Raw genomic sequence first — 13195 nt, 5'->3', positions numbered from 1 at the left:
AAATTCACAAGCATAAGCAAAACTTCAACAGGAAAGAAGAAACCTTAAGAATGAACAGAGCATGGGCTCCAGTTCTGAAAAACACCAGGCCAACAAAACACTCCACACCCGACAATAGCCCTGCAGAGAAGATTAGCACATCAAGCACCAATCCATATGCAAAAGAACCTCCTCAGGATACAGTGAAGCCTCCCGCCATTAGCATTCCACACCCTGGGAAACTCTTACAGAATGACTCAGTGAAGCCTCCCGCCATTAGCATTCCACACCCTGGGAAACTCTTACAGAATGACTCAGCTCAACCCCACCCCTCCTGAGTAGATACAAATGACCTACATCTTTTCCACACTGTGACACTGAGAGATCTCTGTCTTTTGGTGCTACACCTCTGAAGATGCCAGCCACAGCTGCTGGCGAAACGTCAGGAACTACAATGCCAAGACCACGGCAATACAGCCCGGAAAACCCCCAACAACCATCAGACACAAAATATGTTTGTTCCCTCTTGTCAGTCAAACATTTGAATTTGCAATGGGCAAGTACGAATATTAGCACTTAATGGAACTTTCTTCTTCCTGTTATGATTCTGCCAGGGCACAAAAAAAAATGTAAGGAGCTCCCAGCCTCTGCACGCAGTTGCAAACCCCTTAAGTGAAAGCAATCTAGATTAAATTCTTGACGGCGACGATGTGAGGGCAGAACAGAATGCTCTCCAAGTCCTCTGGCAGGCACCCTGTTATCCTCCACATCACACTCCCTTCCAGGCATTCCACTCCTCTGCCTCTTCTTCCTTGGCTCCCCTAACAGGATTTGAGTCCAGAGGCACTCCAACAAAATTTCCAGGGTATAAATTTTCAAGAGTCAAAGCTCCCGTCTTCAGACTCTCAAAAACTTGCACTTTGAAAATCTTTTTGGTCTTTACGGTGCCACCGGAACCAAATCCTGCTGTTTTACTGCAGACCAACACGGCTACCCACCTGAAACTATCCCCTTACAATATTTCACACTCACTTTGCTCTGTACAAAAGTTTCTAGAATCGCCCCCTTGATGTATTCTGCTACTTCTGTGTTGTTCCATTATACACGGGACAGACTTTTCTTAGAAGAAGAGCATGCTGTCAAATCGCAACCAACTGAAGGCAGCCCCTATCCATGGGGTATCCCAAGGACGAGCAAAAGTGGTTTGCTGTTGCCGTCCTCTGCTTAGCAGATTTACTGCCATGGGATGCCGTGATGGCTGCTACTTCACCTGGCATTAAAAGAGTATTGGACAAAATCGTGGAAGACACGTCCACCAGTAGCTAACAGCTGCAGTGACTAAATGGAACGTCCACTTTCAGAGGGGATATACATGCAACAGCCACTTTCAGAGGGGATATACACACAACAGCCACTTTCAGAGGGGATATACATGCAACAGCCACTTTCAGAGGGGATATACATGCAACAGCCACTTTCAGAGGGGATATACACACAACAGCCACTTTCAGAGGGGATATACATGCAACAGCCACTTTCAGAGGGGATATACATGCAACAGCCACTTTCAGAGGGGATATACACGCAACAGCCACTTTCAGAGGGGATATACATGCAACAGCCACTTTCAGAGGGGATATACACGCAACAGCCACTTTCAGAGGGGATATACACGCAACAGCCACTTTCAGAGGGGATATACATGCAACAGCCAGTTGTTGGGGGGTCGCCAGTGGGGGAGGATCTGGCCTCTGTGCTCCAGCTGTGGACCTTTTGTGGGCATCTGGTTGGCTACCATTTCAAACAGGATAATGGACTAGATGGACTACTGGGTCTGATCCAACTGGGCTCTTCTTACACAGCCATGACCTCAGAAGCCCAAGAAGAGCTGCAGAATGTCATAAAAATTCTAAATTGTTACCGGAAACCCCCCCCCCCCCAGCTTTCTTTAGGAACAGAAACATGTGGGAGCATTTAGTTTTCCATGTACATGACAGCATCACGCTTTGCGATTCTCTGGCAGGGACAACAGCCACAGTTTCAACCATTGTAAGTTAATGAAGGGGAGGCGGAGGAGACATTACATCATCTGGAAAGAGGAAGTCTCATGAACCGTACTATTTAGACAGTGTTTTTTTTTAAAACTCAGGTGGAAAGAGGAAGTCCGGTAATTTCACTAATGATCACTTTCATCCAAGATACATATGTTAGGTTTGGTCGTTCAAATCATTGAATTTTAGGCTACATGGTGTGTTCAAGAACAATGAAGGCAAGTTTACAATGTTATTTTATGGAAGTTTTCTCTCTTGCAGCGAAGGAGGATGGTGGAGAGCCCGTTCCCTCACTACCGGTCAAGAAAATTATATCCCAGAAGAATGTGTAGCAAAAGTTTACCACGGGTGAGGATATTCTCCATCTTTATATTACGGGGGTAAATAGGGGAGTGAGGAATCCTCTTTGCTGAAAGAGTGAGAAGTAGGGACTGAGCAAGATTCCCAACTAGTAGCACAGACAGACCAACTAGATTTGCAAGGTATGAGCTTTCGAGAGTCAAAGCTCCCTTCGTCAGATACACAGAGTAGAAATCATTCCATGTATCTGACGAAGGGAGATCTGACTCTCGAAAGCTCATACTTTGCAAATCCAGTTGGTCTCTAAGGTCCTACTGGACCTGAATCTTGCTCTTCTACTACAGACCAACATGGCTACCCACCTCGAACTATCTCCATGGTAGGGACTGGTGTTGTTTAATGAGCGTGCGCTGGAAAGTTATGCTTGTGTCAGACTCAAGGCCAAGTTAGATGTGCGGGTTTTCAAATAGTTGGGTCTCGGTTCCCCAGACCCAACATGAGTTCCATGCAGCTACACAGCAACTTTGGGGAATAGCTGTTAAAAATAAAGGAGACCCTAAATTGCCTCAAAATGCCTCTGTGGGGTGAGGAGGGGCTCCTCCTGCCCCCCTCAAGCTGTTTCCCCCCATCAAAATAGCAGAAGGTGTTTTTTTCCATGTTGTTTCTGCTCCATGTGGAGTATTCTGTGTATGTCGAGCAGTAAAAATGGGGGGGGGGATGCCCCCTGTGCTATTGTGTCACAGGGAAATGGCTTCAGAGAGGAGGGGGAGCCCCTCCTTCCCCTGTAGGGGCATTCTGAAGGCATTTGGGCTCTCCTTTATTTTTTAGCAGCCATTTACTTTTTAACGGCTGTATGGCTGCAGAAACCCAAGCTGGGTGCCAAGACCCAACTCTGTAAAAACCTGCACGTCTAGAGAGGCCCTCAGCTAATCTGTGAAACAATTCAGCAGGCAGCCAAATGCCCTCCTAACAGACAGCACTACTACTAATCCTGAAACAGGTCTCTAGACACAGCAAATATGCTCCAAATTAGTTTCAGCTTCAATTATCTCACAGCTGCCTCCCTCCCTCACTAAATGCAAACTGAAAATTCCTCGCATGTACCCAATGCCAAATTGCAATCCAAAATTCCAACCTTACATGCAAAGGGCTCTGTAATGTAAAACAGACTCTGATTTCATTTATTTGATTTTTTTTAATCTCTCCCTCCCTTTTTATCTCTCCCCCTCCTCTCACAGTTGGTTGTTTGAAGGTCTGGGAAGGGAAAAGGCAGAAGAGCTGTTGCAGCTTCCTAACACCAAGACTGGTTCTTTCATGATTAGAAAGAGTGAAACAACAAAAGGTAAGAAAAATTCAATATATGGCTCAGCTGATCCAGCCACTTGGATCCATGCTATGGTAAAACATCAAGACTAGACTACTCTAATGCAATTTACATAGCGCAGGAGCGCTTCAGAGCTCCACAGCGCCTCAAAATGGGCCCGATCCGTGGCAAAATGGGGCCAAAACAAGCCTGATTTCGGCTGAAACGGGTCTGTTTTGAGGCACTGCGGGGCACAGGAGTGTTCCTGCACTCTGCAGCGGTCCCAATCCAGGCCAAAACAGGCCCGATTCTGGCAGCAGCAGCTGTGCATGGGAGTGTGCTGTGCCGCGGGGAAGCGCACATGGAAAGTGCACGCCCCCCCCCCCGCTGGTTAGGTAAGTGGGGGCGGGGTGTGGAGAGTAGGGGTGGGGATCCCCCTCCCCCACTGGGGTCTGGCATCCCTATTGTAACCTCATCTCTGCAGGACTGCCTCTCTTTCTATGCCCTGCCATGACAAGTTCACTCATCTGAGCAGAGTGCAGCCCTGTAAACTGGCAAGACCAACAACTACCAGTACACAAACATTCTCTGTAGTGGCCTCCACCTTGCGCAACGGCCTGCCTGAGGGGGTCAGGAAGACTCCCGTGTTTCTGTCATTCCACAAGCTATGTAATACAGAATTGTTCAGGAGGGCCTTTTTAGAAAGGAAATAGGCCTACGTATGTTATAACAGAATGGTTCAGGAAGATGTTTCAATAAAAGGAATGGGCCTGTGAAATTTACTACTCATCTGACGAAGAGAGCTGTGGTTCTCGAAAGCTTATGCTACAATAAAGTTGGTTAGTCTTAAAGGTGCTACTGGACTCTTTACTATTTTGCAACTACTGTATATAGTACGTTATCTGCTTCTGTATGTATTATCTTGCCCTCCCTCCATTGTAGTTCTACTTAAATAATACCATTTTCTGCTTGTTTAATGTCATGTTTAATACTGATGCTTTGATTCCGATTTCTACAACCTTATCATATATTAGATGTCTCATCCTACTGATTGCATTGCCTTATGTTGTGTAATCCAACCTGAGTCTCAGTGAGAAAGGTGGCCTATAAATAACATAAATAAATGAATATGAATTTTATTTATGTGTTCACTGTTTATGTTATGGTCTACTTATAGCTTACAAACTTTCCGTGCCACAGGTCTAAACAAACTATAGTTCCCAAGTTTCTTTTTATTATAACAATTAAAGCACTATAAAACAGAGAAGCTTGAAATATCAACATATATGCAAAAGTCTCTGAACTGTCTTTAGGTTTTTCAGGTGCAACAGGATCAATTATAATTTCCTTTCGGCATGCCGATATAATTTACGAAATTTTATTTTCTCTTTTTTTAGGTTCATATTCCTTGTCAGTTCGGCATGTGCAGGTGAAACATTATAGGATCTTCCGCCTGCCAAACAACTGGTATTATATCTCTCCTCGGCAAACGTTTCAGTGCCTTGAAGATCTCGTCAATCACTACTCAGGTAGGATGAATTCATAGGCAAAGTATATTCTTTCCCAGATCTCAGAAATACAACATCAAATCATTTCGATTTAATCTGTATTACTATGTGTTCTTTTGAAAGGGAGGCACGATGTGGGTCTGCAGATAATAATCATCATGTGATGCTCAATGATTATTCAAGTGAGCTTTGCAAAATTGTATATGTATTTTGTTGGATAAGTGTACCCAATATGCAGTGCCAAGATAGGGGGGGAAATAAATAAATAGGAACGTCTAATTCCTAGGCTGCATAATTATCAGCCAAGAGCCGCATTTGTACCTGGAGCCAAACTACCTGATTTTAAAAGGTTCCATCTTGCTATTCTTCCAACTTAAAACAGATCTTAGAGAAAATAAGTTTTCAATGGAAGTGAAAAGCTGCAAGGCACTCCACCCATCTTCCCTTCTTTCAGGTTATTTTTTGTCTGCTTTTAGGTTCATTGACTCTCAGTATGTGATCCCTGATTGGCTTGGATTATACAAAGAAGACTGAATTCTAAAATGCAGCCCTGAGAAAGCAGCATTGCTTTTCTAATTCTAAGTGCCAGGTGCATCTAAGCCATTTCAAGTCTGTCAAGCGTCAACCATGGGCATCCTGAACAAATATACTTTCCATCCCACAACCTCACTTTCAGGCGGGGGATGTCTTAACCTGTAATCAATAGAGGCAGGTGCCCCAGGTCTCATGCTGGAGGAGGGGGCAACCACCCACAGCCCTTCCCCCTGAAGGAGGGTGGAAAGAACCACAGGATACTGCTGTCCATTTGTGCTCAGCTCAACAGCAGTGGCTCCCACCCATCTTGCATGGCCCTGGAAGGTGGCCAGAAGTGGTCCTGGGACCCCATCCTGGGCTTTTGCCCAGGGCCCCTGAATCACCAGGACTGGCCCTGCATTCAGAATAACACATGCAAAAAGTCTTAACTAGAATAAAAATTAATAAATGTAAACAAGAACACTGAGCGACTCCCTGCACCCAAGGGGAACCTAGACCCCTGGAACGTTGCCCTCCGAGTTCCCTGTCTTTGAAGCTTGGGCTGTCGTGCTCAGAATCCACCCTTGGTTTTGAGTGATGGCACGCACACCTCAGGACATCAAGAACAAAAGAGAGAGGCAGGTTGAAAACAGCCTTCCCCCCCCCCCCCAAAATCTGCAAAGGAAACGAAGGGCTTACCATTTGTCAATTAATCTCTCAACCATTTTATATGGTGCGAAGCCACAGAATTTGCCTAAAAACCAAGCCTCTTCTTAGAACAATGCTAGCCAAGAAAGGGTGAGGTGCGGGGGGGGGGACTGCACATAGTTTCATAATGCTAGAGGAGAAACAAAAGCCGCTAGTTGTTATTTACAGCCCATTTCTGGAGAGAATTACCGACACCTAAATAGAATAATAACCTCTCTTTACTGTGCCTTTTTGAAACTGTTTTGCTAAACTGACTTGGCAACAGAAGAAACATGGGAGACATTTCACAACTGACAGCTAGTTTTCTGTGCAGTTAATTGGTTTTGCATTGCAAAGTTATGCCTAAATAACGAAATCACCCAACAGAAGCAGATGTTTACAATGAAGGAAACTGAAATGAACTATTGAAAACTAGAAATTGTAGAAGGTTTTCAAAAACAAGACCATGGAAGCAATTCTAATAGTTGGTATGGTGAAAAAAAATTATCAGTGTATAAAGAAACTTCTGTCACATTGTTTGCCCTGATTAGGATAGCCCAAGCAAGCCCAATCTCATCAGATCTCAGAAGCTGAGCAGGGTCGGCCTTGGTTAGTAATTGGATGGGAGACCTCCAATGAAGACCAGGGTTGCAGAGTCAGGCAATGGCAAACCACCTCTGTTAGTCTCTTGCCATGAAAACCCCACCAGGGGTTGCCGTAAGTCAGCTATGACTTGATAGCACTCTCCACTTCCACCATTCCATTGCTTAGGTAACTACAAGAACTCCAAGGTACATTTAAAAGACTCTTAGAAATCCATCTTCTGAATAGCATTTGACACCTGATGAAAACTCTGTAGAGCAGCCTACAAAGATCTTCCAAAATATTTTGGAGTGAATAGTATTGTATTGTATTGAAATAAAAAGCCACCATCAGGAAATAGCATCAGACACGTTGCATGTCTTAACTGTCATCAACGCTGAATCTCAACTTCATGCACCCCCGTGTTTCACATAGCATGCATTTCTCCACAAACGACAAAGCACATGTTGGTGGTCTTGTTCCTTGCTGTTCTCCTCCACTGAAAATGCTCACCCCATGGCTTACCGCATGGTAAAGTACACTACCATTGCTGTTAACAAACGAGAATGAACAGAGCAGACGGACTCGGCTTGTGACTCATTATGTGCTCAATCTTTCATTCAGAGGTCGCCGACGGTCTGTGCTGCATGCTCACAACACCCTGCCTTGCTCAACACGTTAGCAACAATGAAGTCAGGAGCCAAGATCCACCAGTAGTGATGCGCAACAAAAACTTCACATGGAAGGAGAAGCAGAGGTACTGCAGACACTAAGAGGCAAAACAAACTGCAAAGAGCCAGTCCGGTGTAGAGAGGCAATGTTGTGTAGCGGTTAGAGTGTCAGACCAGGATCTGGGAGACCCACTCTACCATGGGAGCTGGGTGAGCTTGGGCCAGTCACACCCAATCCTCCTAATCTACCTCACAGGATTGTTGTGAGGATAAAATAGAGGAGAGGAAAATCATGTCAGCTGCTTTGGCTCCCCATTGTGGAGAAGGGCACAACAGACATGAAGATGACGGGGCAAAATATTTTGCTTTGGGACCCCATTGGAGAGAATGGCAGGGTATAAATGGAGTAAGTCAGCAAATAAATGATGCTGGAGAGACATTGGGTAGAACTGACAGGGGAGGGAGGGGGCAGGGAAATGGTGTCACATCAATACTGTGACTCTCTAGGACCCTGAAAAACCTCTATAGTTTTACCATAGACTTTTTGGAGGATCCTAGCACGTCACACTAACGGGTTGACCTCAGTTCTGGTTTTGCGCTGAAAGTGACAAGGTGATGACTCTCTCCCCTCCCAAATTTTCCTCCACACACACAGAGCAGGTGGAGGGTGGGAAGTCTCCCACCACGGTGTAGCTACCGCAATAGAGTTCTCTGCACACTTTCCTCCATCGGCCTTAATTTTCCCTGCATTTTTAGCAGCTGGGCCACCAGAGATCTTTTAAAACTTGGTCAATGGACAGCACAATAGCAATTGACTTTTTTAAAAAATGCCCTCCAAGAGCACAGCGGGGGAAATGGCGACCCCAAGGGTCTGATGGCAGGAAAACGGTGGACTTTGGAAAACATTCTGCTTTCTATTCAGATGGTGAGATGACACTGGACTGTGCTCTTCCCCAAAAGAGTATAGCATACCAGTTTGGGGAGACGCTTACCACGCACGGGGAGAGAACTATCAGAGCATGATTAGAGCATGACATCTCATGGATTTTTTTTTTTAAAAAACCCACTGGAAGCCAAAGCTTTATGGAGAAGAAAACCATTTGGTCTTTCTTCTTGGAACCACTTTCTGGTTCGGCATTAAGCTAAGCCAGCAACCAATGCAGAGGGCCGCCATCGGGATGCAAACCTTGTTCTCATGTATTGCTAAACTTCCAACAACCTGTTTTTTCCCCCCTTAAGATCAAAGGAGAGTAACGATGAAATGGCTGCCGTGCTCGGAATGGAAGACTCTGGCCTCAGCTACGGACTCCGGGACAGTATCGCCTCCTACCTTGCTTTGACCAGCGAAACAGACTCTTCCTACGTGAGCCACAGAAAAAAGAAAAGCAAGTCTGTCATATACAACAAGCACATACCACAGATACCTTTCCTTTACCATGAGCACTGAACCTGCGAAAACAGCACTGGGGCAAGAATGCTCCACGATAAACTGTTAGCACCTTTGCAAATGCCATGCCCACCATTGTCAAGTCCAGCGGGAGACACGTGCCCTGTGGAAGACAGCCAGGAGGAGTCTAGGTTGAGAGAGAAAACTAGTAGCCGGCCACTGATAAAGCAATGCCATTCAAGACTGCCTTGGTTCACCAGGAGAGAAGAAGCATGCATCTCCCCAACTATTCGAACAGCTTCTTGGGACTTCCAAGCAACTTGAAGAAGGGTGTTCCGTATGTTGAACTCTCTATCATCACAGTAAAGAGTCCAGTAGCACCTTGAAGACTAACCAACTTTATTGTAGCATAAGCTACAATGCAAGCATCTGACAAAGAGAGCTGTGGTTCTCGAAACCTTATGCTACAATAAAGTTGGTTAGTCTTCAAGGTGCTACTGGACTCTACTATTTTGCAACTACAGACGAACACAGCTAACTCCTCTGGATCTATTTATCACAGGAATACATTTCTTTTTTTTTAAAAAAAGCATTCACATCATTCTTTCCCAAACAGCAAAGCCTTGCCTTCTAAAGTCGAAAGGCCCCCCTCCCAACCTTTCACTTCATTTCCTGCTTGTTTTATCCCCCCCCCTCAAGTTGTGACACTGTATAAGGACTTTTATTGTACAAGGGCTTGCTCATTCTTAATAATCTGGTGCACTTCATACACACAGATGGGCCATCAAGTTGCAGCTGACTTACAGCGACCCCCAGCAAGGGCATTCAAGGCAAGTGAGAAGCAAATGTGGTTTGCCGTTGCCTTATTCTGCCGAGCCTTCCTTGGTGGTCCCTCATCTAAGTACTGACCCTGCTTAGCTTCCAGGATCTGACATGCTCAGGCTATACCATGCTGCCTTGCCTCCCCCCAGAAATACTGGATGGTTATTATTAAACCCATCCCTGCCTTGAGATAAGGTAGCTGTGTTTATGCAATACAACCTAAAAAATCTTTGATCTCCTTTCTGGGGTGAGAAGCAACACTATAATCCATACTGGTTCAGAACAGCCCTGGGAAAATTACAGCAGGACACCAGCATGGTGCATTCTAGCTCACTTGACTGATGCCTGGAACTGGAGAATCAATAGATCTGGCACACACACACACCCCACCCTGTGAGAGATCAGCCACAATCCACTCTTCCTCTGTTCCCCTGCCATCGATAGCACGGAACCGAGATGGCACCCTCCGGCAAGAATAAACTAAACCAAATCAAAGAACCTGTCGAGTAAATAAACCTCCTAATGAGCTAGACTACACCTTCGGCAAAATTGCATCGAAGCGTCCTTCCTGCAAGTGGGAGAATTGCATTTTTTAAAATGCCCCCCGACGTAAAATATTCCACGTACACAGAAAATTATTTAGGGAAAGGTTCTAGCCCATGTCTCTCTCCCCAGTACGCTGATGAACATGGAGTGTGTTTATTTAAATGGTCAGATGGAAAGGCTTTTCCATGTGATTTTGCTATGTCAGCTCTAGAACCCGCTATTAACTCTTCTGGATCTAGAACCCGCTGGTTTCTACTTGATACCAAAAGTCACAGCCAGAATGTTTTTCTTTGGTACGTGAATGAGCAGAGCCCATCAACCCTACAGAGGACTCAGATATGTATATAAACCTATTTATATGGAGAGGCTATTGTAAAATGTAAATTATATTATAGTGTATAAGTGTATTTGGAGAAATTGTTTGCTGAAAAGAGTGTAAAAAAATAAGGAATAAAATGGTAAACAGAAGCCAGGAGTCTACCTTATCTTTTGTACGCATCTGCAGTGAGAAAAAAATATGTCAGATTATATCTTCTTAAAAGACCTAAACCTGGTGGTGGAATATAAACAGGTTTTAAGGCTTACAAAGGCAGTCTGCATATTTAAGAAACAAAGCAAGGTCACAGACTCACCACGGGCAGCATTGCCACTGAGAGCCAGGCTGGGGTGGAAGCAGGCGGGGTCGCCAGGAGGAAGAGGAGGAGCAGAGGGAGTCCTCTTCCATGAAGACATTGTGCCGGCGCCATTCCAGCACAGCACCGGCAGGAGCAGAATGCTTTCCCACCCACCGCGCCCAGGCATCTAGAGGGCCAGTCATAACTTTAGGGGTTCGGCAAGTGGTTCTGAAGCATTGAGCTAGATCCTCACGGAGTGAGCAGGGCACATCGGGTGGCTCACCCCTGCAGAATCGGGAGGCAAGGGTCAGACAGCAGGGCTGGGGCCAAACACCACTTGCTCCCATGGGACCAGCATTGGGCTGGGGTGGCATGCATCGAACAGCACAGGGTCTTCAATGCAAGAGGATGCGCTGCCCAGATGCCTGGCCAATGCTCCAACCTGGCTGTAATCAATAAAGTTGTGGCCATTCCAACCAAACAGAGGTGTCTGTGTATCTTTGCTGGAACCCAGCCGAAACCTAGCACATAGGTGGCAAAACCTGAAAGCTGTTCTCTTTAAATGACCTCGAGCCAGCAAACGTATTATTACCCAATCTAGGAACACTTCTAACCTTCTCTGGGAGTGATAGCAAAGATTCACAGCAAGGTTTCAAAAACTGCTCATGGGTACATTCAGGAACAGATTGGGAAAGAAAACACCATATTTAAGAGCACTGGTCATCATATTCACAGGCAAAATGTATATAACTCATAATAGGGAGAGGTGCCCCAAAAGGAATAATCTTACTGGGTCTGAAATATAAGCAGAGAAGTGTCTCTTTTCCTCTCCCACAGATCTCCATTTCTCGCATCCTGGCCCAAAAATATACTGCAAGCACCCTGAGAACACCACAATCATCTGAGATCGACACTGAAAATGCATCAGACATTTTCTGAATCACTCCTTCGGGAAGTCCGCACTACAGCTCAATTTATCACTCATTTATTATCCAGTCACTTCACGCTACACTAATCAGATTTTAAAAGAGAGTTTCCTGGTATCCGTTGTTGAAAATACCCCAGAGTTCTTCATGTTACAGTGATACCATCCAGCATTCACAGTAAGCAATCCACATACCTTATTTCAGCAAATTTTACAACAACCGTGTAAGGTGGAACAGAACTGTTGTCCTCGTTTTGCAGAGAGAAGAGTGCGCCTAAAGCACCTGGCGAACTCAGGGAAGAAATGAGATCTGAATCCAAAATAGGATAGGAAACTCAAGCTGAGAATGAAAGGTAGTATAGACCTGATAGAACACAACTGTTGGTAAGCTAATGGTAAAGTGTTAGGGTCAGGGCTTTTTTTCAGCTGGAACGCAGGAGAACGGAGTTCCGGAACCTCTTGAAAATGGTCACATGGCTGGTGGCCCCGCCCCCTGATCTCCAGACAGAGAGGAGTTCAGATTGCCCTCCGCACCGTTCAGCGGCGCGGAGGGCAATCTAAACTCCCCTCTGTATGGAGATCAGGGGGCGGGGCCACCAGCCATGTGACCATTTTCTCTGAGGGCAACCCACTGAGTTCTACCACCTCTTTTCCCAGAAAAAAAGCCCTGGTTAGGGTCATCCACAGATTGCCAGAAAAGGTACTCACCATCAGCAATGCCCTCTTGAAAAGCCCCGAGTCTACGGCCCCTGTAACCAGGTGAAGGCTGGCGACATCCGCTCCACTGCGATCGGCTGCGATTGTAATGTGGCTGGGGTCTCCTCCGAAACTTGCAATGTTTTCCCGTGTCCATTTCAGAGCCGCTTCCTGGTCCAGCAGGCCCCAGTTGCCACTTGCCACAGAAGAACCTGGATAAGGCAAAGAAGGTGGTGGTTTAAGATGACGCTCGCAGGTGCAAATGTAGGGAATTATTTTATAGATCTATTTGCGGATCTGTCTGTGGATCCCTTACATGGCCCCTCCTTTTTAATGTTCATCCTTGTCTGAAGTTAAATTGCACTGTAGTAGGGTTGCCATCCTCCAGGAGGGACCTGGATATCTCCCTGAATTGCAACTGATTTCCAGACTACAGACTTCAGTTCCCCCAGAGAAAATGGCTGCTTTGGAGGGTGGATTCAACAGCATTCTAGCAGCATTCTACCCCACTGAGGTCCCTGTACGTCCCAAACTCTGCCCTCCCCAGGCTCCACCCTCAAATCTCCAGGAATTTTCCAACTTGGAGTTAGCAACCATACACTGTAGCCATA

At 45.7% G+C, this 13195-nt stretch overlaps 2 protein-coding genes across 2 annotated transcripts in view; one reads left to right on the top strand and one right to left on the bottom strand.

Moving 5' to 3' along the window:
* SLA (Src like adaptor) overlaps positions 1-10802 on the top strand; it is a 29006-nt gene extending 18204 nt beyond the window's left edge. Inside the window, exons 4-8 of the mRNA XM_054985582.1 lie at positions 2292-2378; positions 3569-3672; positions 5031-5162; positions 7548-7680; positions 8834-10802. Coding sequence (XP_054841557.1) covers positions 2292-2378; positions 3569-3672; positions 5031-5162; positions 7548-7680; positions 8834-9041 — 664 coding nt within the window. The 3' untranslated portion in view covers positions 9042-10802. The remainder of the gene's footprint in view (positions 1-2291; positions 2379-3568; positions 3673-5030; positions 5163-7547; positions 7681-8833) is intronic.
* Positions 1-13195, bottom strand: part of TG (thyroglobulin) — a 224437-nt gene that overhangs the window by 90515 nt on the left and 120727 nt on the right. Inside the window, exon 42 of the mRNA XM_054985907.1 lies at positions 12597-12796. Within this exon, the coding sequence (XP_054841882.1) occupies positions 12597-12796 (200 nt within the window). The remainder of the gene's footprint in view (positions 1-12596; positions 12797-13195) is intronic.

Source organism: Eublepharis macularius, chromosome 7 (assembly GCF_028583425.1).
Source record: "Eublepharis macularius isolate TG4126 chromosome 7, MPM_Emac_v1.0, whole genome shotgun sequence".
Taxonomy (NCBI): domain Eukaryota; kingdom Metazoa; phylum Chordata; class Lepidosauria; order Squamata; family Eublepharidae; genus Eublepharis; species Eublepharis macularius.
Note: the sequence above shows the minus strand (reverse complement) of the source record. Positions and strands in the feature narration are given on the sequence as shown.